Source organism: Trichomycterus rosablanca, chromosome 11 (genome assembly GCF_030014385.1).
Source record: "Trichomycterus rosablanca isolate fTriRos1 chromosome 11, fTriRos1.hap1, whole genome shotgun sequence".
Classification (NCBI taxonomy): domain Eukaryota; kingdom Metazoa; phylum Chordata; class Actinopteri; order Siluriformes; family Trichomycteridae; genus Trichomycterus; species Trichomycterus rosablanca.
In genome coordinates, this window is record NC_085998.1 from 27807783 (window position 1) to 27833811 (window position 26029).

The 26029-nt window shown below is 44.4% G+C and overlaps 1 protein-coding gene across 1 annotated transcript; it reads right to left on the minus strand.

Annotated features, from left to right (window-relative positions):
* Positions 1-792: 792 nt before the first annotated feature.
* On the minus strand, positions 793-24494 carry pgpep1l (pyroglutamyl-peptidase I like). Its single transcript, XM_063004129.1, has 5 exons — positions 24447-24494; positions 21471-21587; positions 10678-10904; positions 9025-9215; positions 793-1216 (listed from the first exon to the last, which is right to left on the minus strand). The coding sequence occupies exons 2-5, from the start codon at positions 21573-21575 to the stop codon at positions 1206-1208; spliced, it is 534 nt and encodes a 177-aa protein (XP_062860199.1). The 5' UTR covers positions 21576-21587; positions 24447-24494; the 3' UTR covers positions 793-1205.
* Between the last annotated feature and the right edge of the window lie 1535 nt (positions 24495-26029).

Here is a 26029-nt window from a genome sequence, read left to right on the forward strand (position 1 = left end):
ACTGATTGACAAAAGAAATAAATAGCGGGCGCCCAGGTGGCACAGCGGGATATTCCACTTGCACACCAGCACCGAGATTGTGAACTGGTCAACTGGGCGCAATCTAGCAGGCATGATTGGCAGTGCCTGCAGCAGACACGGTTCTGCTAGGGCGGGATGACCGGACAATGTGGGTGGGATCTTCGAACGCTGTGTAAGGAACCTGATTAGGAGATAAGAGAGGCGCCTGTGCAGAATGCATGGGTGAAAAAGGTTTCCGCTAAGGGCTGCACGCGGGTCGGAAGAGGCGTGAGCAGCGATATACCCACCTCGACTGCAATCAGGGATCCCCCAGCAGCGGAAGACAAATTGACTATGCTGAATTGGGAGAAAATGCATAAATAAAATAGAAAAAAGAAGAGAAATAACATCTGTTCCATCCATAAACAAATTATGCACCTTTCTTTTAACCTGCTTTACCAATCACCTTACAAATCCCTTAACTCCCTAATACAACCGCTACATGCGCAAGTGCAGATATTTAAGTGCACATTGCATATCAAAATACCAAAAGCACAGAGCATATACTATTCGGGACACAGCCCTATAGCTTCAGCCATCCTTCCTCATCCACTCTGTAACACGAACACAATCTCCACAACCAGGAATCCTCAGATCATGCAGCTGGTCTTTACGCTTTCATTCAATACTGCTGATTGAGTTTAAACCCAAACATAAGTTTTGTACAATTAAAATGAAAGATTGTGACTATTTATCTAATTAACCACTTTTTGGCATTGATTAGTTGTTTAGATTAGCCCTGTAATTTCTGGAACAGTTCAGTGTTCACCAGAATTGGCTCTTATACTGTATACATTATTATAGTCTGGTTTTGGTCTTACCAACCTGATCTTTTGGTTCTAACACAGGCACACTGGCGTGAGTTTTGGTCTGCATTTTTTAGGGTGGAAAAAAACCCCAAACAAACGCTTTGGCACTTTTGGACTGACTAGATTGTAGCACTGCTTACACTCGCCCTAATTTAAGATGTAAAAGAAGTACCAATGCAGTCGCAGCTCAGTGCCGCTGCTGTTACGTCATTCCTTCATTCCTTCACTCAGCACACTGACCAGCCAAATATTTATATATTCTCAAAACATGCTGTCCTTAGTTGAAGAGCAGGGGTGCACCACTGCAGTCTTGGAGGGCTGGAATCCATCATGGTTTCATGATTTTCCTGTTCAAAACACAATACAAAGGTAAAAATGAAACACTTTTAATTGCAAATTGCAAAAATACTACGACTCGGCCATTCTGTCTGCTCCTTTTGCTCTTGTGTGCCAAATTCTATTTCAAAATCAAACTAATGCACATTATTTTATTAAAGGTTTGCAGTGTTTTGATGCTGGGGTGAAATATATGTGAAGTGTTACTAGGGCTGTATCTTAACAGATATTTCTAATATGATCAATACTGTCAATACACTTTGGTTTGGTTTTGAAACAGATTTAGCAGACAATGTTTGTACCAAACCTAATGTCTACTTTTTTTTGTGCTTCTTTTTTGTGGGTTTGAAAAATGAGGGTGTTTTTAGGTGTGCGAGCAGGAAAATCATCCAGAAACCAAAGGACTCTGGTTGTGCACCACTGCTGTGGAAAGTAATATAACCAATTTCTAAATCGATACTTTTTAAATGGTAACTAGGTACTGCAGTTCATGTTTTAAGGAACTCTGAATTGATCTCAATTGTCTGGAATGTTGACGTTCCTGTGTGCGCATCTGTTTAAAGACTTCATTCTGATTTCCTTCTTTCTAACGACCGCAAACAAAGGGCCTAATGTCACCGAATCATCTCCACTTATCCGTCACCAGACTGAGGAAAGTACAGTCCTGTAGGTTAGCGTCCGTCTCTCTTCTGTACTGCTGCTCACAATATGCTGCTCCTCTCTGTTTTAGGCCTCGCTCGCTATTACACCTGGCTGTGTGGATCACTGAACTGGTGCTAAGTCTTAGCTGCAGAGTTCTTACTAAACACACTGAATCAATAGACATGAGGTCAGATGAGGTTCATACTAATAAGATGGCGATCGTTTCTTACAAAAGACTTTGCGGCCCATGATCATATCAACCCTGAAAGTCCTGCTTCATGGCACTTAAACGTATATTATTTTGTAAAGTGGATTTTTAGGGCTGAAAACAGGGCCAGTTATGAGTAGTTCTGGTTGCGAGGATTAATCGCTGAGGGTAAATCAAATGAGACAGGACAAAATCCAAATCTCCATTTTTCCAAACGGCCTCGTACTTGTGTTGTTGCGTATGTGTATGGGTGGGAGTGTCAAATATAGATGTAGTGATGTAGATTTTCATGTCTTTATAATGACAAAAAAAAAGAAAGATTTGTGATATTTATTTGTTTTGTTTTTCTGTAAAGACGTAGACAAAAGGGTTGGCTTGTTCCAAAGTGAATGTCAGTTTTGATGAATGCTGCCAAGGTCCCTAGTTAGATAGGCGTAGATCTAAGATAAATCTACTACAGAAACACAAATATGTGTACAGACACAAATAGGACAGAGACGTCCATTAGATTACGGGTAGTCATGACAGATTTAACATGACTAGAATTTCTTTTTAAGAGAGACGTTTACAGTGGAATTAGTGCTTTTTTCCTAGCAAGGTAATTATTTAATTGTATTGCTTCAGAATACAAAACCTCAGGTTTAGAAAAGATGCATGGATGCATTGCGGTTGCAATAATAAGCTTGAGGTTTGCAAACATCATTTTCCAGGTTCTGTTATAGAGCCTGGCATTCCGGATTAAAAAATATATAAAAAATTTAAAGGGGCCTTGTTCTACTGTACTGAGACCTTTTTCAATTAGTAACCTTTGATATCACTTCTTTCCTTTTGCAAAGAGCTATCTCTGTCCTTGAACTGACTGGTAGAAAGTAAGTTGGTGTAACATCTTGGCTGACTTTTGTCTTCTCATTAATTATGTATATGAGGACTCATATTATTTATCATTTTCTCTTCACTTCTAGTTGAGATGAAATACTTGTTACATGCCATTGGCTTAATGTGTATCTGAAGAATTTTCATGTATATTTTTTTGTTGGTTTCTTAAATTTTGGATTAAAAAAGTGAATGACTGAAAATCTGAATGTTATTTCTTGCATTTTTGTTGATACAGAGACTCAGAACGTGATTTGGACATGAATTGGTTACCTTTACAGACTGCAAAAGTCATATATACACTATATTGCCAAAAGTATTCGCTTGCCTGCCTTCACACGTATATGAACTTGAGTGACGTCCCATTCTTAATCCATAGGGTTTAATATGTCGGCCCAACCTTTGCAGCTATAACAGCTTCAACTCCTCTGGGAAGGCTTCCCACAAGGTTTAGGAGTGTGTTTATGGGAATTTTAGACCATTCTTCCAGAAGCGCATTTGTGAGGTCAGACACTGATGTTGGACGAGAAGGCCTGGCTCACAGTCTCCGCTCTAATTCATCCCAAAGGTGTTCTATCGGGTTGAGGTGCAGGCCAGTCAAGTTCTTCCACACCAAACTGGCTCATCCATGTCTTTATGGAACTTGCTTTGTGCACTGGTGCGCAGTCATGTTGGAACAGGAAGGGGCCATCCCCAAACTGTTCCCACAAAGTTGGGAGCATGAAATTGTCCAAAATCTCGTTATGCTGAAGCATTAAGAGTTCCTTTCACTGGAACTAAGGGGCCGAGCCCAACTCCTGAAAAACAACCCCACACCGTAATCCTCCCTCCACCAAACTTTACACTTGGCACAATGCAGTCACACAAGTACCGTTCTCCTGGCAACCGCCAAACCCAGACTCGTCCATCGGATTGCCAGATGGAGAAGCGTCCAGTGGCGGCATGCTTTGCACCACTGCATACGACACTTTGCATTGCGCTTGGTGATGTAAGGCTTGGATGCAGCTGCTCGGCCATGGAAACCCATTCCATGAAGCTCTACACACTGTTCTTGAGCTAATCTGAAGGCCACATGAAGTTTGGAGGTCTGTAGCGATTGACTGCAGAAAGTTGGCGACCTCTGCGCACTATGCGCCTCAGCATCCGCTGACTCCTGGAATTCACTGAGCTCCTGAGAGCAACCCATTCTTTCACAAATGTTTGTAGAAGCAGTCTGTATGCCTAGGTGCTTGGTTTTATACACCTGTGGCCATGGAAGTGATTGGAACACTTGAAGTCAATGATTTGGATGGGTGAGTGAATACTTTTAGAAATATAGTGTATTTTTTTAATTTAAACACAGACTGTTTAAATTATTTCTGTGACATTTCGGCTATACTAGCAGGGGCGTTTTGTCCATCATGAACATTACCAGTGCCATGCACATTTTTGGGAAGGTCAAAACTCATTAGTGTATACAGCCCTTCATATTTTGATGGCTAAAACACATTCCAGGAAAGTTGGGACAGGGGTATATTACATCACTTTTCCTTTCAATGCGTCCTGTAATAATTTGAGAATTGTAGTTCTTGCCTGATATGGAAGCTGCTCAACAGGCTGTTTACTGTATATTGCTCTTCTACACATTTTATTAAGAGACAGATCTGGACTGCAGAAAGGTCAGTCTAGTACTCTGTAGCTGCACTGTTGTAACATGTGCAGTGTGTGAACACCTGCAGAGCCCCATTACCTCTATTTATACACAAGTATGACAGCATTACACACTACAGATTCATCCTTTTAGCTGTGGAAATGTCCATTCCATTTACCATCCAAGTTTATTTTACAATATTATACAGGCATTAAATTAGAAATTAGAGCATATATATATATATATATATATATATATATATATATATATATATATATATATATATATATACAGTGTATCACAAAAGTGAGTACACCCCTTACATTTCTGCAAATATTTTATTATATATTTTCATGGGACAACACTATAGACATGAAACTTGGATATAACTTAGAGTAGTCAGTGTACAACTTGTATAGCAGTGTAGATTTACTGTCTTCTGAAAATAACTCAACACACAGCCATTAATGTCTAAATGGCTGGCAACATAAGTGAGTACACCCCACAGTGAACATGTCCAAATTGTGCCCAAAGTGTCAATATTTTGTGTGACCACCATTATTATCCAGCACTGCCTTAACCCTCCTGGGCATGGAATTCACCAGAGCTGCACAGGTTGCTACTGGAATCCTCTTCCACTCCTCCATGATGACATCACGGAGCTGGTGAATGTTAGACACCTTGAACTCCTCCACCTTCCACTTGAGGATGCGCCACAGGTGCTCAATTGGGTTTAGTCTATCACCTTTACCTTCAGCTTCCTCAGCAAGGCAGTTGTGATCTTGGAGGTTGTGTTTGGGGTCGTTATCCTGTTGGAAAAGGGAGTTTTCGAAGGGAGGGGATCATGCTCTGTTTCAGAATGTCACAGTACATGTTGGAATTCATGTTTCCCTCAATGAACTGCAGCTCCCCAGTGCCAGCAACACTCATGCAGCCCAGGACCATGATGCTACCACCACCATGCTTGACTGTAGGCAAGATACAGTTGTCTTGGTACTTCTCACCAGGGCGCCGCCACACATGCTGGACACCATCTGAGCCAAACAAGTTTATCTTGGTCTCGTCAGACCACAGGGCATTCCAGTAATCCATGTTCTTGGACTGCTTGTCTTCAGCAAACTGTTTGCGGGCTTTCTTGTGCGTCAGCTTCCTTCTGGGATGACGACCATGCAGACCGAGTTGATGCAGTGTGTGGCGTATGGTCTGAGCACTGACAGGCTGACCTCCCACGTCTTCAACCTCTGCAGCAATGCTGGCAGCACTCATGTGTCTATTTTTTAAAGCCAACCTCTGGATATGACGCCGAACACGTGGACTCAACTTCTTTGGTCGACCCTGGCGAAGCCTGTTCCGAGTGGAACCTGTCCTGGAAAACCGCTGTATGACCTTGGCCACCATGCTGTAGCTCAGTTTCAGGGTGTTAGCAATCTTCTTATAGCCCAGGCCATCTTTGTGGAGAGCAACTATTCTATTTCTCACATCCTCAGAGAGTTCTTTGCCATGAGGTGCCATGTTGAATATCCAGTGGCCAGTATGAGAGAATTGTACCCAAAACACCAAATTTAACAGCCCTGCTCCCCATTTACACCTGGGACCTTGACACATGACACCAGGGAGGGACAACGACACATTTGGGCACAATTTGGACATGTTCACTGTGGGGTGTACTCACTTATGTTGCCAGCTATTTAGACATTAATGGCTGTGTGTTGAGTTATTCTCAGAAGACAGTAAATCTACACTGCTATACAAGCTGTACACTGACTACTCTAAGTTATATCCAAGTTTCATGTCTATAGTGTTGTCCCATGAAAAGATATAATGAAATATTTGCAGAAATGTGAGGGGTGTACTCACTTTTGTGATACACTGTATATATACAGTGTATCACAAAAGTGAGTACACCTCTCACATTTTTGCAGATATTTAAGTATATCTTTTCATGGGACAACACTGACAAAATGACACTTTGACACAATGAAAAGTAGTCTGTGTGCAGCTTATATAACAGTGTAAATTTATTCTTCTCTCAAAATAACTCAATATACAGCCATTAATGTCTAAACCACCGGCAACAAAAGTGAGTACACCCCTTAGTGAAAGTTCCTGAAGTGTCAATATTTTGTGTGGCCACCATTATTTCCCAGAACTGCCTTAACTCTCCTGGGCATGGAGTTTACCAGAGCTTCACAGGTTGCCACTGGAATGCTTTTCCACTCCTCCATGACGACATCACGGAGCCGGCGGATATTCGAGACTTTGCGTTCCTCCACCTTCCGCTTGAGGATGCCCCAAAGATGTTCTATTGGGTTTAGGTCTGGAAACATGCTTGGCCAGTCCATCACCTTTACCCTCAGCCTCTTCAATAAAGCAGTGGTCGTCTTAGAGGTGTGTTTGGGGTCATTATCATGCTGGAACACTGCCCTGCGACCCAGTTTCCGGAGGGAGGGGATCATGCTCTTCTCAGTATTTCACAGTACATATTGGAGTTCATGTGTCCCTCAATGAAATGTAACTCCCCAACACCTGCTGCACTCATGCAGCCCCAGACCATGGCATTCCCACCACCATGCTTGACTGTAGGCATGACACACTTATCTTTGTACTCCTCACCTGATTGCCGCCACACATGCTTGAGACCATCTGAACCAAACAAATTAATCTTGGTCTCATCAGACCATAGGACATGGTTCCAGTAATCCATGTCCTTTGTTGACATGTCTTCAGCAAACTGTTTGCGAGCTTTCTTGTGTAGAGACTTCAGAAGAGGCTTCCTTCTGGGGTGACAGCCATGCAGACCAATTTGATGTAGTGTGCGGCGTATGGTCTGAGCACTGACAGGCTGACCCCCCACCTTTTCAATCTCTGCAGCAATGCTGACAGCACTCCTGCGCCTGTCTTTCAAAGACAGCAGCTGGATGTGACGCTGAGCACGTGCACTCAGCTTCTTTGGACGACCAACACGAGGTCTGTTCTGAGTGGACCCTGCTCTTTTAAAACGCTGGATGATCTTGGCCACTGTGCTGCAGCTCAGTTTCAGGGTGTTGGCAATCTTCTTGTAGCCTTGGCCATCTTCATGTAGCGCAACAATTCGTCTTTTAAGATCCTCAGAGAGTTCTTTGCCATGAGGTGCCATGTTGGAACTTTCAGTGACCAGTATGAGAGAGTGTGAGAGCTGTACTACTAAATTGAACACACCTGCTCCCTATGCACACCTGAGACCTAGTAACACTAACAAATCACATGACATTTTGGAGGGAAAATGACAAGCAGTGCTCAATTTGGACATTTAGGGGTGTAGTCTCTTAGGGGTGTACTCACTTTTGTTGCCGATGGTTTAGACATTAATGGCTGTATTTTGAGTTATTTTGAGGGAAGAATAAATTTACACTGTTATATAAGCTGCACACAGACTACTTTTCATTGTGTCAAAGTGTCATTTTGTCAGTGTTGTCCCATGAAAAGATATACTTAAATATCTGCAGAAATGTGAGGGGTGTACTCACTTTTGTGATACACTGTATGCATTTTTCCCATTTTCCTCCCAATTTAGTCGTATCCAATTACCCAATTGCATTACGCTTCCTTTCTACTGATGCTGATCCCCACTTCTGATTGAGGAAAGCGAGGCTGTCACGCCCCCGCCGACATGTGTGCAGTAGCCGACTGCATCTTTTCACCCCCACAAGGCGAGTTCATATGCGGATCACCTTTGTGTACGGAGAGTCACACCCTGTCCACATCATCCCAGACGCCATCAATCAGCCAGCACAGGGATTCATTGCATCAGTTATGAGGTTCCTATTCGGCTTCCCGCACTGTATGAACAACAAACCAATCAACAAGCCAAGCCGGACGGCAGAGCTGAGTTTCGAGCCGATGAGTTTGACAGCTCTGGTGTGCTAGTGTGTTTTACCGCTGCACCACCTGACTGGCCGAAATTAGCATATAATTACGAAAAATTAATCTAGTTGATAAGTCAATTTCAAACATCTCATGATGTTTTCAATAAATATTTGTAAAAGACAAATCATTCGATGCATTTTATCTACTGTCCCAACTTTTTTGGAATTGAGTTTGTATTTTGAGAGGTTAGGGTGACAGCTAAGGTATTAAATTATAATAATGTTTGTTTTTTTATTTTTTATTTTATTTGAAGAAGCCATTTAAGTCAATCTGTGGCATCTTGTACACAGCCTAAAAGCCAATAACAACTCAGGTAACTTTTTTTTTTTTACTTCAGCCAATCACACATCCAGAAAATTCCTCCTAAAATAAAAATAACTAAATGCACTGGGAGAACTTCTCAAAGACACTGGAAGCAAGGAACTGTTGATGTGTTACACCCGCTGTACCTAGGTTGTTTTAAAAGAACGCGTTCAGAAGGCTGGTGGCACTATTGACTTTGTTAAATCCTGTTGCACCTTACTGTACAGTTTGAATTATGACTTCTATTCAATTCTTACTTTGTTGTTTGCCACAGCATGTAAATCCTGCAGGAGTGTCCAGCTGGCGTAACACAGACAGGATAATGGTCTGTAGCTGCAGCACCAGTGTCTCCGAACATGCCAGACTGCCTGATGCAGGTATGTGGATGAGTGCTGCCCTCCTCTGCCCATAATGGAGGGAGCAGTAATATACATAATCACACAGATACCTGAAAGCAGAGGACACATAGCAGACTGTATGGTCAAAAGTGTGTGGACACCCCTTCTAACCAGGTGCTACCAGGTGTGTATAATCAATCACATCATTATTGAATCATATTATTAAATCATAAATACATTTTATGCTTCCAAATTTGAGGCTAAAAGCAAGTTCCATAAAGACACAGGTCGATGATTTTGGTGTTGAAACTTGCGCTGATTGCGAGACATCAGTAAATTTTTTCGTTTCATTTTCATCAACCGCTTTATTCTGGTCAAGGTCACGGTGGGTCTGGTTTCACCTGAACACTAAGGGAAAGGCAGTAATACCCTGAACAAGGTGACAATCCTTCACAAGGCTTTGTCCACCCCCACTTCTAAGATATAGCCTGGCGGCATGGTGGTTCGGTGGGTAGCACTGTCACCTCACAGCAAGAAGGTCCTGGGTTCGATTCCCTGCTGGGTCCTTTCTGTTATGAGTTTGCATGTTCTCCCCGTGTCTGTGTGGGTTTACTCCAGGAGCTCTGGTTTCCTCCCACAGTCCAAAGACTGGGGAGATACAAAATTGTCCATGACTGTTTGACATTATAAAGACTTCAATGAGTAACTACCTGTCCTGTCATGAATGTAACCAAAATGTGTAAAACGTGACGTTTAAATCCTAATAAATAAGATATAGTGTACTATGGCTGTGTAGACGCCCTTATTCATCAAACACAAATTTATTTGTCAGACTACCATATGGTAAAGAATAATTGATTAATTGGCGCACTGGGTGGTGCAGCGGTCTGTTATGCTGGCCCACCACTGTTGAGATCCGCGTTCGAATCTCAGCGATGCTATCAACCGGCCAGGAGTCTACACAGACGTGACTGGCTATACCTGAGAAGAGGATGGCCGAAGACCTGCAATGTATGTCCTGTAAAGGGTATTCCTGCCCTGCACTCAGTGACCCTGATAAAGCAGTTGGTGAACATGAAAATAATCTATTCATTCTACAGGAGTTGTAGTGACTATCCATCCATAAAGCTCAAGGTGAAGAGCTCTTCTGCCAAAACTGTCACAAGATGCAAAGGCCAGACAACTCGCTGGTCCAGTTCTGTACGATTGTGTGACCGCTTGTTACTTCTTGAGACTTCCAGCTCTCAAAAGCCTTTACAGTTGACTGGGGCAGCATAACCCTGGTCAAAACTGAATGAAATGACAAGCGTTCAGTATGACCCATTCTAAATGTCACCATATGTCTATTGAGATTGCAGAGCTCTATGGTTAAAGTTTACACCTGTCATAGGTATGATTAAAATAGCATACACAGAAATAGAATCTATTTTGGCTTATATTTTTAAATGCAGCCTAGTTTAGGCATTAATTTTAAACATATTAATACATATTATTATGTAATAAATGTTGCACTAAATCATATACAATAATGTCTAATATTATTAACAATAATGAGCCACATCGGGTACAAACCTCCCAGCATCCCTAGAGTAGATAACATCCAGGCCGAGTCCCTTTAAGTGCTTGGCAAGGACCCTCATGTCTACAATGGAATCTAATCGTTCTTCTCCTTCTTGAAAGCAACAGTTATTGGCTGGACATAAACCACACACGTCTCTGTCCTTGTAGCCACAGTTCTTGCCCGTTTGTTCCAGAATGACGCATTTGGCTCCTGGTGCTATACCCAAATGTACAGCAACCTGTTTGTGAGACAGATAAGAGAGATGTGGTCATAATGCTTAATTCCTACATCGATTCAAAATTTTGGTGTCTGCACATATATAGATTTGTTCCTTATTAATCATAAAAGTGGTTCTTAACCTTTCTTGGGTGGACCCAATAAAAATAGATTTATTTTTTATTTAATATATAAATTATGGGCTTCCAACTTTGTGGAACAGTTTGGGAATTGACTGTGCTTAACTGTGCTCCTGTGCACAATTTAAGGTTCATAAAGACATAGCTTGATGAGTTTGGTCTGAAGGAACTCCAATGACCTGTACAGAGCCTTGACATTAATCAAACTGAACACAGCTGGGATAAACTGGAATGCTAACTGTGAGCCAGGACTTCTTGTCCAACATCAGTGCCTGACCTCACAGAATATTGGAGGCTGGTGTAGCAGCAACTCCATATTAATTGAATCTGGTGACTGTGGAGGACATGGAAGGCACTATACCATATATATAAGTGTTTATTACAGCACTTTTGGATAATAGCAGCTGTTTGTACAGTCGTGGCCAAAATATTTATTTTTTTTACTTTTTTTTGACAAATACACTAATATTTACAGTGTTGACCCTTTTTTTTCAAGACTTCTGCAATTTGCCCTGGCATGCTGGATATCAGCTTCTGGGCCAAGTCCTGACTGTCGGCAACCCATTTTTGGGATTCGCTAGGGTGGCACGGTGGCTCAGTGAGTAGCACTGTCGCCTCACAGCAAGAAAGTCCTGTGTTCTATCCCCAGATGGGAAGGGCCAGGTCCTTTCTGTGTGGAGTTCGCATGTTCTCCCCGTGTCTGTGTGGGTTTTCTCTGGGAGCTCCGGTTTCCACCCACAGTCCAAAAACATGCAAGCGAGGTGAATTGTAGATACAAAATTGTCCATGACTGTGTTTGATCTTGAACTTGTGAACTGATGAATCTTGTGTAACAGGTAACTACCGTTCCAGTCATGAATCTAACCAAGGTGTGTAAAACATGACGTTAAAATAAATACTGGGATTCGCTAAAATATTTTGTGCATATAGTATTTGTGGGTGGCACTTGGGTGGCGCATTGGTAAATTACACTAGCCCACTACATCTGGGGATGTGGGGGTGAGGGTTGGGGTCAAAGCCCTGTGATGAATTGGTGTCCTTTTCAGGACAGCATTAACCCATCATAACCATGGCCATATACACCGACCAAGAATAACATTATGACCACTGACAGGTGAAGTGAACAACACTGATTATTTCTTCATCACCGCACCTGTTAGTGGGTGGGATATATTAGGCAGCAAGTGAACATTTTATCCTCAAAGTTGATGTGTTAGAAGCAGGAAAAATGGGCAAGCGTAAGGATTTGAGCAAGTTTGACAAGGACCAAATTGTGATGGCTAGACGACTGGGTTAGAGCATCTCCAAAACTGCAGCTCTTGTGGGGTGTTCCCGGTCGGCAGTGGTCAGTATAATAAACCGGCGACAGGGTCATGGGCGGCCAAGGCTCATTGATGCACGTGGGGAGCGAAGGCTGGCCCGTGTGGTCCAATCCAACAGACGAGCTACTGTGGCTCAAATTGCTGAATAAGTTAATGAAAGTTGTCAGAATACACAGTGCATCGCAGTTTGTTGCTTATGGAGCTTCAAAAGGGGTGGTTATGACTGTTCGGTGTAAAAAAGCTGTGGTAAAACATAGAATGAAATTAAAAAGCATGTATGGGGTAGTTTAAAGTTTCTGAACATTTTTTCTGCCTGTCATTTCTCTTTTGTATCTGTTACATTCCATCATCATTAACAGTAGCAGGTGGATGACACAACTATGGTTTATAACGAGGTCTGTGGTAGCTGGTGAACGTGCCCCGGGTTCCCAGCGAAGCAGACATTACAGAGCTCAGAAAACAAAGGCCTCTTATACCAGGCCTCCTAATTAGTGCTGATCACCCGCAGCCGTGGGGCTGACTACTTAAGCCAGCTCCACACAGCAGCGGGTGTCGCACCTTTGTTTGTTTTCCGGTCCGTGGTGGCAGCTCGTCCACACGTTCGTAGCCTTAGCTGGTAGCCCTGGTGGCGTATGCCATTCGGGTAAGTAAAACCGCAAGGTTTGAGGTAACTGGTATGTTCTGTTGGTCTCGTAGATATAGTGTGGTGCGACGCGGTGCAGTCCTCGAACTGCAGTTCATTTTGCGCTAGCAGTTAGCGTTAGCGGTTTCACTCAGCGCTGTGTTAAAGCGCTGAAGGTAGTCTGGCATCAGTGCCTTCAGTTATTCTGAACATTGGATTCTCCAACCGCTGGGTGGCGACTCCGCTGAGCAAGCGGTTGCCGTGCTAAAGACCCCGGTTCGAATCCGCAGTCTAGAACTGCCTAACTTTGTTTATTTGTTTCTTTCTGGTTTCAGATTGGTGTGTCAGCTCCGCGATCCAGGGCGCGCCGACCGGTCACTGCGATTGTTAGTCGCGGTGTTGGGTCTAGCGCTCCTCGGAGTTCCCCTCCTCTCCCTTCGCTCCTAAGCGTATTAGAGGTTCTCGCGCTCCCGTTTTCCAGCTCCACTACAGTGCGGTGGTAACGCTCCCGGCTGCCACGCGGCTGACCGGGGTTCGCGTCCCGCTTCCTTCTGTTTTGGTTTCACTTTGTTTATTTTTCATTTAGTTGCGCCAGCAGCTCCGTCGGAGTTTCCGATCGGGTTTTTTGTGTTCTGTTTTTCGTTTGCTGTTTATCTTTCTGTTGTCCTTATAATTAAATAAAATATTATTATTTTTATTTACTTCTGCATTTGCGTCCTTTCTTCCCACGTGACAGAAAGGTGCGACCAACCATGGACGCAGCAGAAACGCCACCCCCTATCGACGTATTACGCCACCAGGGTGTGGCGTTAGGCAGGCACGAGGTGGCCATTAGCCAATTGGCGCAGCAGGTAGCTGCGCTTAGCCAGCAGTCTCCAGCTTTAGGAGCCGGCCCACACCCCCCACCCCATTCGGGAGGATGTGGAAGCCGCGACACCCCCATTCCTCCTCCTGAAAGATATTCGGGAGAGGCCAAGAGGTGCCGTGGCTTCCTTCTCCAGTGCGCGCTAGCCTTCGAGTTGCAGCCCTCCCGCTACCCCACAGAGCGGTCGAGGGTTGCCTATATCGTTTCTCTCTTGACTGGCCGAGCCTTGGAATGGGCTACCGCCCTCTGGGAGCAGAACGCTCCGGAATGCTCATCCGAAAGCGCCTTTAAGGAGGCCTTAAAGGAGACCTTCTTCCACCCCTCGGGGGGTCGCGAGGCAGGCCCACGCTTACTTGAGCTAACCCAAGGTAATCGGCCAGTCGTAGATTACGTAATCGAATTTAGGACACTAGCGGCGGAGTGTGGGTGGGATGAGGGCTCTCTCACCGCCATCTTTCATCGTGGCTTATCGGAGAAGATAAAGGATGAGCTGGCCACCAGGGACTGCCCAACGACCCTTAAGGCCTCCTATACGCTGGCCACAGCCATCGATACCCGTCTTCGCCAGCGGATCCGGGAGCGGGGTACCTGTCCCCCGTTTACCCGCTTGCTGGCGCCCCCTAAGTCTCCTCCACCGGCCCTGGATCCCGAACCCATGCAGTTGGGCTCAGCCCGTGCCAATGCCCGTTCGGCATCGGGTTCGTTCTCCCGACCCCGGCGGTCGGAAAAACATCTAGGCCGCTCTCGAGTCAGGGACTCGGGAGTGAGCCGACCTACCATCCCTGCCCAAGGTCTGCTTTTGCAGGCCCGGTTGTCCTGGGGCCTCGGGAACACAAACCTTCAGGTTTGTGTCGATTCAGGTGCGGTGGAGAATTTCATTGACAGCGATCTGGTACACAGGCTGGGGATTGAGGTCCAACCGCTAGCATCACCAGTGTCGGTCCATGCGGTGGATGGCCGACCTGTAGCGGGCAGCCCGATAACCCAACAGACAAGACCTCTCACGTTGCGTCTGCAAAACCACGAGGAACGGATTACCTTTCTTGTAACTCACGTTCCTCACCTCCAGGTGGTTTTGGGGTATTCGTGGCTGCAAAGACACAATCCTCAGATCGACTGGGCCACCGGATCAATCTTCATCTGGGGAACGCGGTGTCGCGACTCGTGTTTGCTGCAAGGTGGCACGAGTTCTGCTCCGACGGAACCGAAGATGGAGGTGCCGGATTTGGCAGCTGTTCCCCCTGTGTACCATGACTTACGGGAGGTTTTTAGCAAGTCCCGGGCGCAGGACTTGCCCCCCCACAGACCGTTCGATTGCGCCATCAATCTTTTGTCCGGCACTACTCCTCCTAGAGGGCGCCTTTTTTCGCTCTCCGGTCCAGAGAAGGTGGCTATGGAGGAGTATGTGCGTGAGGCACTTAAACAGGGGTTCATCCGTCCTTCCTCCTCCCCAGCTGGGGCAGGGTTCTTTTTTGTGAACAAGAAGGACGGCACCCTGCGCCCCTGTATCGATTATCGCGGTCTGAACGCCGTTACGATCAAGGATCGGTACCCGCTGCCGCTGATGGCCACGGCTTTCGAAGCCCTTCAGCGAGCTTCTGTTTTTTCCAAGCTCGATCTTCGCAGCGCGTACAATTTGATCCGGATCAGGCAGGGGGATGAGTGGAAGACTGCGTTCATTACGCCCACTGGCCACTATGAATACCGGGTGATGCCATTTGGGTTAATGAATGCCCCCGCAGTCTTCCAGAGATTTATCAATGAGGTCTTGCGGGAGACTCTTGGTAAATTCGTCTATGTTTACTTAGACGATATTCTTATCTTTAGTCGGTCCATCGACGAGCATATAGGGCATGTCCGACGAGTTCTCCAGCTTTTGCTCGACAACCATTTGTTTGTCAAACTGGAGAAGTCAGTCTTTCACTCCCCCACGGTTTCGTTCCTGGGGTTTGTAGTGGCCGAGGGCACCCTGCGCATGGACTCGGCTAAGGTATCAGCTGTGGAGAAGTGGCCAACTCCAAGTTCTTTACGCCAACTGCAAAGGTTTTTGGGCTTTGCAAACTTTTTTCGGCGTTTCATTAAGAACTTTAGCTCAGTCGCCTCTCCGTTAACGGACCTTACAGGAAAAGGTCCGTTCCGATGGACGGTGCAGGCCCAACAAGCTTTTGACGAGCTAAAAACACTCTTGACAACTGCTCCCGTTTTACAGTTGCCCGACCCAGAGGAACCCTTCGTTGTCGAAGTGGATGCCTCCGAGGTCGGAGCTGGGGCAGTCTTGTCCCAAAGAGTGGGGCCAGAGAAGAAGCTGCATCCATGTGCCTTCTTCTCGCACCGCCTGACTCCAGCCGAGCGGAACTACCCGGTTGGAGACAGGGAACTCTTGGCCATTAAGTTGGCGTTAGAGGAGTGGCGACACTGGCTCGAGGGGGCCAATCATCCTTTTCTTGTCTGGACGGATCACAAAAATCTGTCATTCATCCAGCAAGTCAAGAGGATGAACTCCCGTCAGGCCCGGTGGTCCTTATTTTTTGGAAGGTTCAATTTTACACTGTCTTATAGACCGGGGTCCAGAAACGTCAAACCGGACGCTCTGTCTAGACAGTGGGAACCGACCAGGCCGGAGACCGGACCTGATCCCGTGATCCCCTCGACCCTGATAGCGGCCCCAGTCACATGGGGCATATCGAAGGTCATTCGGGATGCCCACCGGGCTGAACCCGACCCCGGTGGGGGACCTCCTGACAGACTGTACGTACCTTCATCCGTACGGCGTCAGGTTTTTGAATGGGCCCATGCTTCCCCATTTTCGGCGCACCCAGGTGTGACTAAGTCCCTGGTCTTGCTGCGCCGAAGATTTTGGTGGCCGGGGATGGAGAACCAGGTACGTGACTTTGTCCGTGCTTGCTCTGTGTGTGCTCTGAACAAGACACCCAGAGAGCGCCCGCGGGGCCTCCTTCATCCGTTGCCAATACCTGCTAGACCGTGGTCCCACATTTCTCTGGACTTTGTGACAGGCTTGCCAAAATCCAGAGGGTTCACGGCGGTATTGGTAATTGTCGACCGGTTTACCAAATCTTGCCTTTTTATCCCACTGCCCAAGCTACCATCCGCCATGGGTACTGCGCAAATCATCCTGAATCATGTGGTGAGAGCACATGGGGTCCCATCAGACATTGTGTCTGATCGGGGTCCACAGTTTGTAAGCCAGTGCTGGCGGGCTTTTTGCCAACTTCTTGGCGCCACGGCCAGCTTATCCTCCGGCTACCACCCGGAGTCGAATGGGCAGTCGGAGAGGCTGATCCAGGATCTGAGCAAGATGCTCAGGTGCCTGACGGCAGGGAATCCGACCACGTGGTCGGATAAGTTGATATGGGCAGAGTTTGCTCACAACACCCTGCATCATTCGGCGATTGGAATGTCACCGTTTGAGGCTCAGTTCGGGTACCCTCCGCCGCTCTTTCCTGAGCAGGAGCAGCAGGTAGCGGTCCCGTCTGTACAGCTTCATGTCCGCCGCTGCCGCGCCGCCTGGCGCAAAGCTAGGCAGGCACTTGTGGCCACCCAGCGCTCTGTGAAGCGCAAAGCTGACCGCAGGCGGCAGCCGGCTCTTACCTTCCGGCCAGGCCAACGAGTACTTGTGTCAACGAGGGATCTCCCCGTTCGAGGTGCCCCACATAAGTTGGCACCCAAGTACATTGGTCCGTTCAAGGTGGTAAAGCGGATTAATCCGGTGACGTATAGGTTGGAGCTTCCTCCCCGTATGAAAGTGCATCCAACCTTTCATGTCTCCCATCTCCGACCATTTATGTGCGGGGGAGTTTTACCCCCTCCCCAACCTCCCGCCCCTCGTATCATCCAGGGTGCCCCTGCCTTCACCGTCCGCCGGTTGCTTGACAGCAGGAAGGTTCAGGGTAGCACCCAATACTTGGTGGATTGGGAAGGTTACGGCCCTGAGGAACGTTCATGGGTACCGGCTCGCCAGATCCTGGACCCTGAACTGATCCGCGAGTTCCGGCGCAACCGAGCTGCGGGTCTTGGGACCTCAGGAGCTGTCCCTAGAGGAGGGGGTTCTATAACGAGGTCTGTGGTAGCTGGTGAACGTGCCCCGGGTTCCCAGCGAAGCAGACATTACAGAGCTCAGAAAACAAAGGCCTCTTATACCAGGCCTCCTAATTAGTGCTGATCACCCGCAGCCGTGGGGCTGACTATTTAAGCCAGCTCCACACAGCAGCGGGTGTCGCACCTTTGTTTGTTTTCCGGTCCGTGGTGGCAGCTCGTCCACACGTTCGTAGCCTTAGCTGGTAGCCCTGGTGGCGTATGCCATTCGGGTAAGTAAAACCGCAAGGTTTGAGGTAACTGGTATGTTCTGTTGGTCTCGTAGATATAGTGTGGTGCGACGCGGTGCAGTCCTCGAACTGCAGTTCATTTTGCGCTAGCAGTTAGCGTTAGCGGTTTCACTCAGCGCTGTGTTAAAGCGCTGAAGGTAGTCTGGCATCAGTGCCTTCAGTTATTCTGAACATTGGATTCTCCAACCGCTGGGTGGCGACTCCGCTGAGCAAGCGGTTGCCGTGCTAAAGACCCCGGTTCGAATCCGCAGTCTAGAACTGCCTAACTTTGTTTATTTGTTTCTTTCTGGTTTCAGATTGGTGTGTCAGCTCCGCGATCCAGGGCGCGCCGACCGGTCACTGCGATTGTTAGTCGCGGTGTTGGGTCTAGCGCTCCTCGGAGTTCCCCTCCTCTCCCTTCGCTCCTAAGCGTATTAGAGGTTCTCGCGCTCCCGTTTTCCAGCTCCACTACAGTGCGGTGGTAACGCTCCCGGCTGCCACGCGGCTGACCGGGGTTCACGTCCCGCTTCCTTCTGTTTTGGTTTCACTTTGTTTATTTTTCATTTAGTTGCGCCAGCAGCTCCGTCGGAGTTTCCGATCGGGTTTTTTGTGTTCTGTTTTTCGTTTGCTGTTTATCTTTCTGTTGTCCTTATAATTAAATAAAATATTATTATTTTTATTTACTTCTGCATTTGCGTCCTTTCTTCCCACGTGACATGGTTAGCTGTTTTTTTATTTAGAAAAATAGATAGATAGATAGATAGATAGATAGATAGATAGATAGATAGATAGATAGATAGATAGATAGATAGATAGATAGATAGATACTTTATTGATCCCGAAGGAAATTAGAGTAATTTCCAGCAATAACAGTCAGCAGTGACACTGACAGGCTTTGTAAATTACATATTTTTTTTATTTAACACCAACAGTCTAGACAAAACTTAACAAGAGCTTGACAGTTTAGTCACACCCAAACTGCTTTTGACCTGGGTTCCACTATTAACTAAAGCATCTTTGTTTTTTTCAGGTTTCTTGGGTATGGCGTGTGTGTTTGTGGACAGTATATTCACACTATGTTCTACCTAGCAAAATGATCTGAGGTAAGAAAGAGTAAAATGTAGAAAAAATTTTAATGTCTGTATTTTATCTTATATAAAAGTCGTGCTAAGATAATGCATGTACACATGAAAACCAATACCAGCAGTACATATATTTTTTTATTTTGATGAATAATACAATCATTTGTGAGAGTTAATTGTCCATGCCAAATTGGATCAGCATTTTATGAGTTGAGATGTTTATTTATTTATTTCCCCCCCCAATTTCCTCCCCTAATCTAGTCGTATCCAATTACCCTGATTACGTTACGCTTCACCTCCACCGATACAACCCTCCACCGCTGACTGAGGAGCTTCGCAACTGACACACGCCCCCTCCGACACGTGAGCAGTACCGACTGCCTCTTTTCACCTGCACGAGGTGAGTTCATATGCAGAGCCACACCCTGATCAGCATTATTCCTCAACTCTGCACAGGCGTCATCAATCAGCCAGCAGAGGTCGTAATTGCACCAGTTATGAGGAACCCTGGTCCGGCTTACCCATCCTATGAAAAACAGCCAATCTTTGTTCATGTGGCCGCCCAGCCCAGCCAGACGGCAGAGCTGAGATTTGATACGATGTATTTGAAATCCCAGGTCTGTTGTGCTACCGTGTTTTACCGCTGTGCCACCTGAGAGGCTGAGACATTTATTTTAAAATCTAGTAAGGACACACTAACAATGTTCACCTCATACAGTGATGTATTACTTACCATTATGTGTTTTTAAAATATAATAGGCAACAAATCATGCATGATGAGCAAACATAAACTCTCTCAAAGGCGTCCACTAACCACCCAGTTCATAACCAAATAGCAACTCCAGAAGCATCCTGCAAAACGTTTCAGTCTCCCACCAAAAAAACAACTGGTTGAAGCTTCTTTTGAACCACATATAATGTATAACATTGGGGCTGTGGACCCCATAATTATTAAGTTTGGGTATTAGACATACCTATTGCTAACAGGTTTTATTTATTTATTAGGATTTTAACGTCATGTTTTACACACTTTGGCTACATTCATGACAGAAACGGTAGTTACTCATTACACAAGGTTTATCAGTTCACAAGTTTAATATCAAATACAGTCATGGACAATTTTGTATCTTCAATTCACCTCACTTGCATGTCTTTGGACTGTGGGAGGAAACCGGAGCTCCTGGAGAAAACCCATGCAGACACGGGGAGAACATGCAAACTCCACACAGAAAGGACCCGGACCGCCTGGGGATCAAACCCACGACCTTGTTGCTGTGAGGCGACAGTGCTACTGCTTTACCGGCCGAGCAGTGCACACTGCCTTGAATCTAGTACGTACTGTTTAAGTATGCAATTTCGGACGCAGCCTTAGTCTGGCAGTACAGCTTAAAGGGCCTGCACAGAACCCTGACCTCAACACCATTACACACCATTAGAATAAACTGGAATGTTGATTGTCAGCCAGGCCTTCTTCTCTTACATCAGTACTTGACATTTTAAATGCTCTTTTAACTAAACACACTCTGGTGAAAAGCATTCCTAAAAGAGTGGGGGCAGTTATAACTGCAGGAGGGCAGCTCTATAACTTTGGAATATGATGCCCAACAAGCGCATGGTCAGGTGTCCACTTTCTTTTGAAAAATAAGAAAGTGCATGTACTGTCTAATATATGGCTGACATCCTGTTTTTAGTCATTTTCAGCCTAAAGACTCGTTAAAAAGGTTAGATTTGGGGCACTTGGGAGGCACAGCTGTTTAATCCACTAACCCATCGCTGTTGGAATCTAGAGCTCTTATGCTTAAAACTCAGCTGTGCTACCAACTTGGTCTGTCGTCCAAAAGGGCACAACTGGCTGTGCCTGAGGGAGGAAGATTGATGGTCTTACACAATGCTGCTGTAATTGTCAGAGTGAGGTCAACATAGTTCGGAATCTGCTGGTTTATTTTGAATAAGATAAGTAATTGTAATAATATTTAAAATAATTACATATTATTTAAAATTAAATATAACTAAATGAAATCAGTGCTTATGAGCATTATGGGACTAGACATATTTGGGCCGTGTTGAGAAATTAATAAGACTGATTTATTTCACCCATCCTAACCACATGTAGAAGACTTAATATTGCAGGATGTTTCCCAAAACAGAGCCAGGGGGTAAAATGTCTGGGGCAAATGCCACAGCATACCAAAAATGTGCTTGTCTACTGTAAAGACATTGTCTTTTTTATCTTACCTTTGGTTTTAGATTGTGCCATATTTTAGCAAGCGTTTCTTGAGCTTTTGAGTAACACACAGGAATCTCGACTATGTGAATCTCTATGTTGTCTCCAAGGCCCATCCTCTTCAAACCCTATGAGAGATGTTTAAGTTATCCTTATTTTAATTACTATGACGTTACCTCATAAATTCCTAATTCTGAGACGCAAATGGAAATCATCATTTTCCATTTGCTTATTGTGTTTATTTAATTTGAAGCTCCTCTTACACTCATTAAAGATAAGTGGTGTCTGTGATACACTGGGCTTATCTGTCAGGTTTGGTTGAATTTGGTTATGGTGAATCAAAGGTCTTTCCTTTTATGAAGGGCATGACCTGTACCTGTAACTTCATTGTACTGCCGCAGCTACACTCATAGTTATGGCCCTATTACATTCACGGAAAAATGTTTCTTGTTTTTGAAGAAGTTCACGGCAGTCATTACATAACACTCATAAATTAAATGTGTGCTGACAATGTTTAATGTATGTGCTTATGTATTGAGTGCATTTTGTCCCTTTGGGGATTCCATAATCAATTGAAAGGTGATGATGATCATGATCATCTCTCTGTAGTCTGTGCTGCGCCTCAAAAGAACACGCCAGTATTAGTGTAATTCTCCAGACAGTTTGTCTATGTACAGTTTATTTCTTACTTTATACACTCAGCAAACTCTAACAATGCTCGGTTACACTAGGACAGCCTCAAATAGCAAATTAACCAGTAAACATGAGGCACCTGAATGCTACCCGAATTAATAAAACCTTAAATTGAATTTCACAGCAAATTGCATATTACACGGGAGAAGGCTCATTTCACTGTCCGTGCCGTGATTTTCACTGTAGTGAATTAGGTAGGGACTTATTCATAGTCAAAAAGCTGAGCTGAATTTTTGTTACACAGGGTGCTGGGTGTGTTTCTGACAGGTTGCAAATTCTGGTCCCTCAACAACCTGCCTCTACAAAGTTACATATTATTATTTTATATCATTGTGTCGATACACCTGTTAGAAATGGGTGTGGCTGAAACACCTGAACTAATGAGAAGGGGTCTCCATCTTAATATTTCTTCAACTACATTTTTTACTGTCCGCAGCTTACTTAGATCACAAAATATCCACAATGCTGTGCCACCCTGCCACCCAGTGGTATTTATTTTTTTATATTTTGCGGCTCAATCAAAGAGTAATACGTTAAGACAGTTAAGTTAAGCCATGTGGAAAATGCAAATAAAATAAAAATGCAGTGTTCCTTACATTTACTTTTATTTAATTGCAAATAGGTTGAACCTGAGATGTTTCATGTTTTATCTGCTCAATTTCATTTGTTAATAAACCTCCAATAAACCTGCATTTCAGGCCTGCAACACATTACAAAAAAAGTTTGAACGGGAGCACTTTAGGGCTAGTAATGAGGTGAAAAAACTAAATGATAGGTGATGTCAACAGGTGATTGTAATCATGGTTTGGTACAAAAGCAGCATTCAGGAAAGGCTGAGTCTTCGATGAGCAAAGATGATCAGAGGATCTCCAGTTTGTCAACCAATGTGTGAGAAAATTATTAAAATGTTTAAAAACAATGAACCTCAAAGAAAGATTGGAAGGGATTTGCATAGTTCCCCCTGTACAGCACCCGTGATCTTCGATCCCGCAGACGGCACTGCATCAAGAACCGTCACTCAACAATAGCTGATATAACCGCATGGACAAAGAATTTTCTTTGGCAAACCTTTGTCACACAAATGCCACTTAAAACTTTACTGTGCAAAAAAAGAAGCGTTGACTTCTCTGGGCTTGGAGGCATCTAGGATGGACCATCACACAGTGGAAACATGTATTGTGGTCAGATGAATCAGCATTCGAGGTCTTTTTTGGAAAAAATGGATGCCGTGTGCTCCGGACCAAAGACGAAAAGGACCATCCAGACTGTTATCAGCAACAAGTCCAAAAGCCAGGGTCTGTCATGGTATGGAGCTGTATCACATATGCTGCCTTCAAGACGTCATTTTTTCCAGGGACGTCCAGCATTTTTCAACAAGACGATGCAAAACCACATGCTGCACACATTACAAAGGCATGGCTGCAGAAGAAGAGGGTATGGGTACTGGACTGGCCTGCCTGCAGTTCTGACCTGTCCCCAATAGAGCATGTGTGGAGAATTCCGAAACGAAAAATGTGACAACGACGACCCCGTACTGTTGCACATCTTAAGACATGTTTGCAGAAAGAATGGGAAAAAATAAAAAAGGAATGGCAACATTACAAAGTAGTAAATGCTTTACTGACCCAACTATTTTTGGAATGTGTTGCAGGCCTGAAATGCAGGAATGGATGTTTATTAATAATGTATTATTAATGTTTATTCATTAATAAATGAAGTTGACTGAACAAAACATAAAATATCTCAGGTTCATCCTGTCTGCAATTCAATAAATGTCAAAGTAAATGTAGGAAACTCTGTATTTTATACTGTTTGAATTTTCCATGCTGTCCCAACTTTTTCTGATTTGGGGTTGTAGATTGGCATGGTGGTGCAGCCTTGAGAGAAAGTGCCTCACAGCTAGACAGGTCTGTGGACCAGGGTTTGATCATTACCTCCAATAACTGTAAGAGGTTTTGCATGTTCTCCCTTCATCTATGTGGTTACCTACAAGTTTTCCCATAGCTCTTACATATAAGGTGAATTGGTTTTTCTAAATTGCACCCGGGGGTTGTGTAAGTCAATAGACAAATTTGTAATCATCTTGCACCTTGTGCCTTCACAATTCTGACCAGGAAAAAGCAATTATTAGAAAAATATAAATAAAATAAGATTTAATATTAAATGAAATTTAATTCAACACTGTGATTCATTGGGTTTAAATATATTTTGTTATACAATTATTATACTGCCTTGTTTGTTTATACAGATTCATCTACTGTAAACATACTGTATGTACATGTAACTATTTTTACCTTTGCAGCTTCCCAACTTGAATTTACCAAATACTGTCGAAAAGGACCAAAACCTGAAATCAAAACAAGACATAAAACTTTAAATATTTATAAAAAACTGTAATTATTTTCTTCTGAGAACTGAATGTTTGGTTAGCTAATTTTACAGACCTGTAACCACGACTAGCTCTTGTTTTGAAGAGTCAAACATATTCCTGAGATTTTCTTTTTAAAAAATAAATCTATTCCCTCAGTTAATTTTGTTTATACAACTAAATCCCTCATGGAAACAAAGTAGAAATAAACAAAAAGTTTAAATTGCTATTCCTTTTTAACATTTATAATGTTGTTACCACAGCTAAAGTCGATGGGTGTCGATTCCTCGAGGTACTGATTCATGAGTCGCGACCTGTACCGTTCTTGTAAACGACTCATTTAATTGAATCGATCACGATTCTCGATTCTCGAGCACGAACGAAACTTCTGTTCGTTTGTTTGTTTGTTAGGATTTTAACGTCATGTTTGCTCTTTGTGTCTTCAATTATCTTAACCTACATGTTTTTGGACTGTGGGAGGAAACCCTACTTGTGTTCATGTAAATAAAAAGGTTAATTCAGTTAATATGGTAATTAGGCATTTAGTGTTGCCTAATTACCATAAGCATTTCAGGCCTGCATCACGTTCCAAAAAAAGTTGGGACAGTAAAGCATTTACCACTTTGTAATGTTGGCATTTCTTTTCACAACACTTAAAAGACATTTTGGCACTGAGGAGACCAAGTGATTTATTGTTTCAGCTTTTATTTTGTCCCATTCTTCCTGCAAACACGTCTTAAGATGTGCAACAGTACGGGGTCGTCGTTGTCACATTTTTCGGTTCAAAATACTCTATTGATGACAGGTCAGAACTGCAGGCAGGCCAGTCCAGTACCCGTACCCTCTTCTTCTGCAGCCATGCCTTTGTAATGTGTGCAGCAGGTGGTTTTGCATTGTCTTGTTGAAAAATGCATGGGCTACCCTGGAAAAGATGACGTCTTGCTCTAAGATCTCAATGTACTTTTCTGCATTAATGCTGCCATCACAGAAGTGTAAATGACCTTTGCCAAGGGCACTGACACAGCCCCATACCATGACAGATGCTGACTTTTGGACTTGTTGCTGATAACAGTCTGGATGATCCTTTTCGTCTTTGGTCCGGAGCACACCGCGTCCATTTTTTCCAAAAAAGACCTGGAATGCTGATTCATCTGACCACAATACACGTTTCCACTGTGTGATGGTCCATCCTAGATGCCTCCAAGACCAGGGAAGTCGTAGCCGCTTCTGGACATGGTTAACATAAGGCTTCTTTTCTGCACAGTAAAGTTTTAAGTGGTATTTGTGCATGTTACTCTGTATTGTAGTGCTTGACAAAGGTTTGTCAAAGTAATCCCTCACCCATGTGGTTATATCAGCTATTGTTGAGTGGCAGTTCTTGATGCAGTGCCATCTGAGGGATCGAAGATCACGCCCTTGGCCTTTACGCACTGAAATTCCTCCCGATTCCTTGAATCGTTTAATGATATTATGCACTGTAGAGGAAGAAATATGCAAATCCCATCCAAT

What these genes read in the sequence shown, in the direction of transcription:
- pgpep1l (XM_063004129.1), bottom strand. Translation starts at nt 21,575, where the DNA reads ATGGGCCTTGGAGACAACATAGAGATTCACATAGTCGAGATTCCTGTG. An exon ending in GGCACAATCTAAAACCAAAG is followed by an intron (nt 10,905 to 21,470) that starts GTAAGATAAAAA and finishes TCTCACAAACAG; the next exon opens with GTTGCTGTACATTTGGGTAT. An exon ending in TACTCTAGGGATGCTGGGAG is followed by an intron (nt 9,216 to 10,677) that starts GTTTGTACCCGA and finishes CTCTGCTTTCAG; the next exon opens with GTATCTGTGTGATTATGTAT.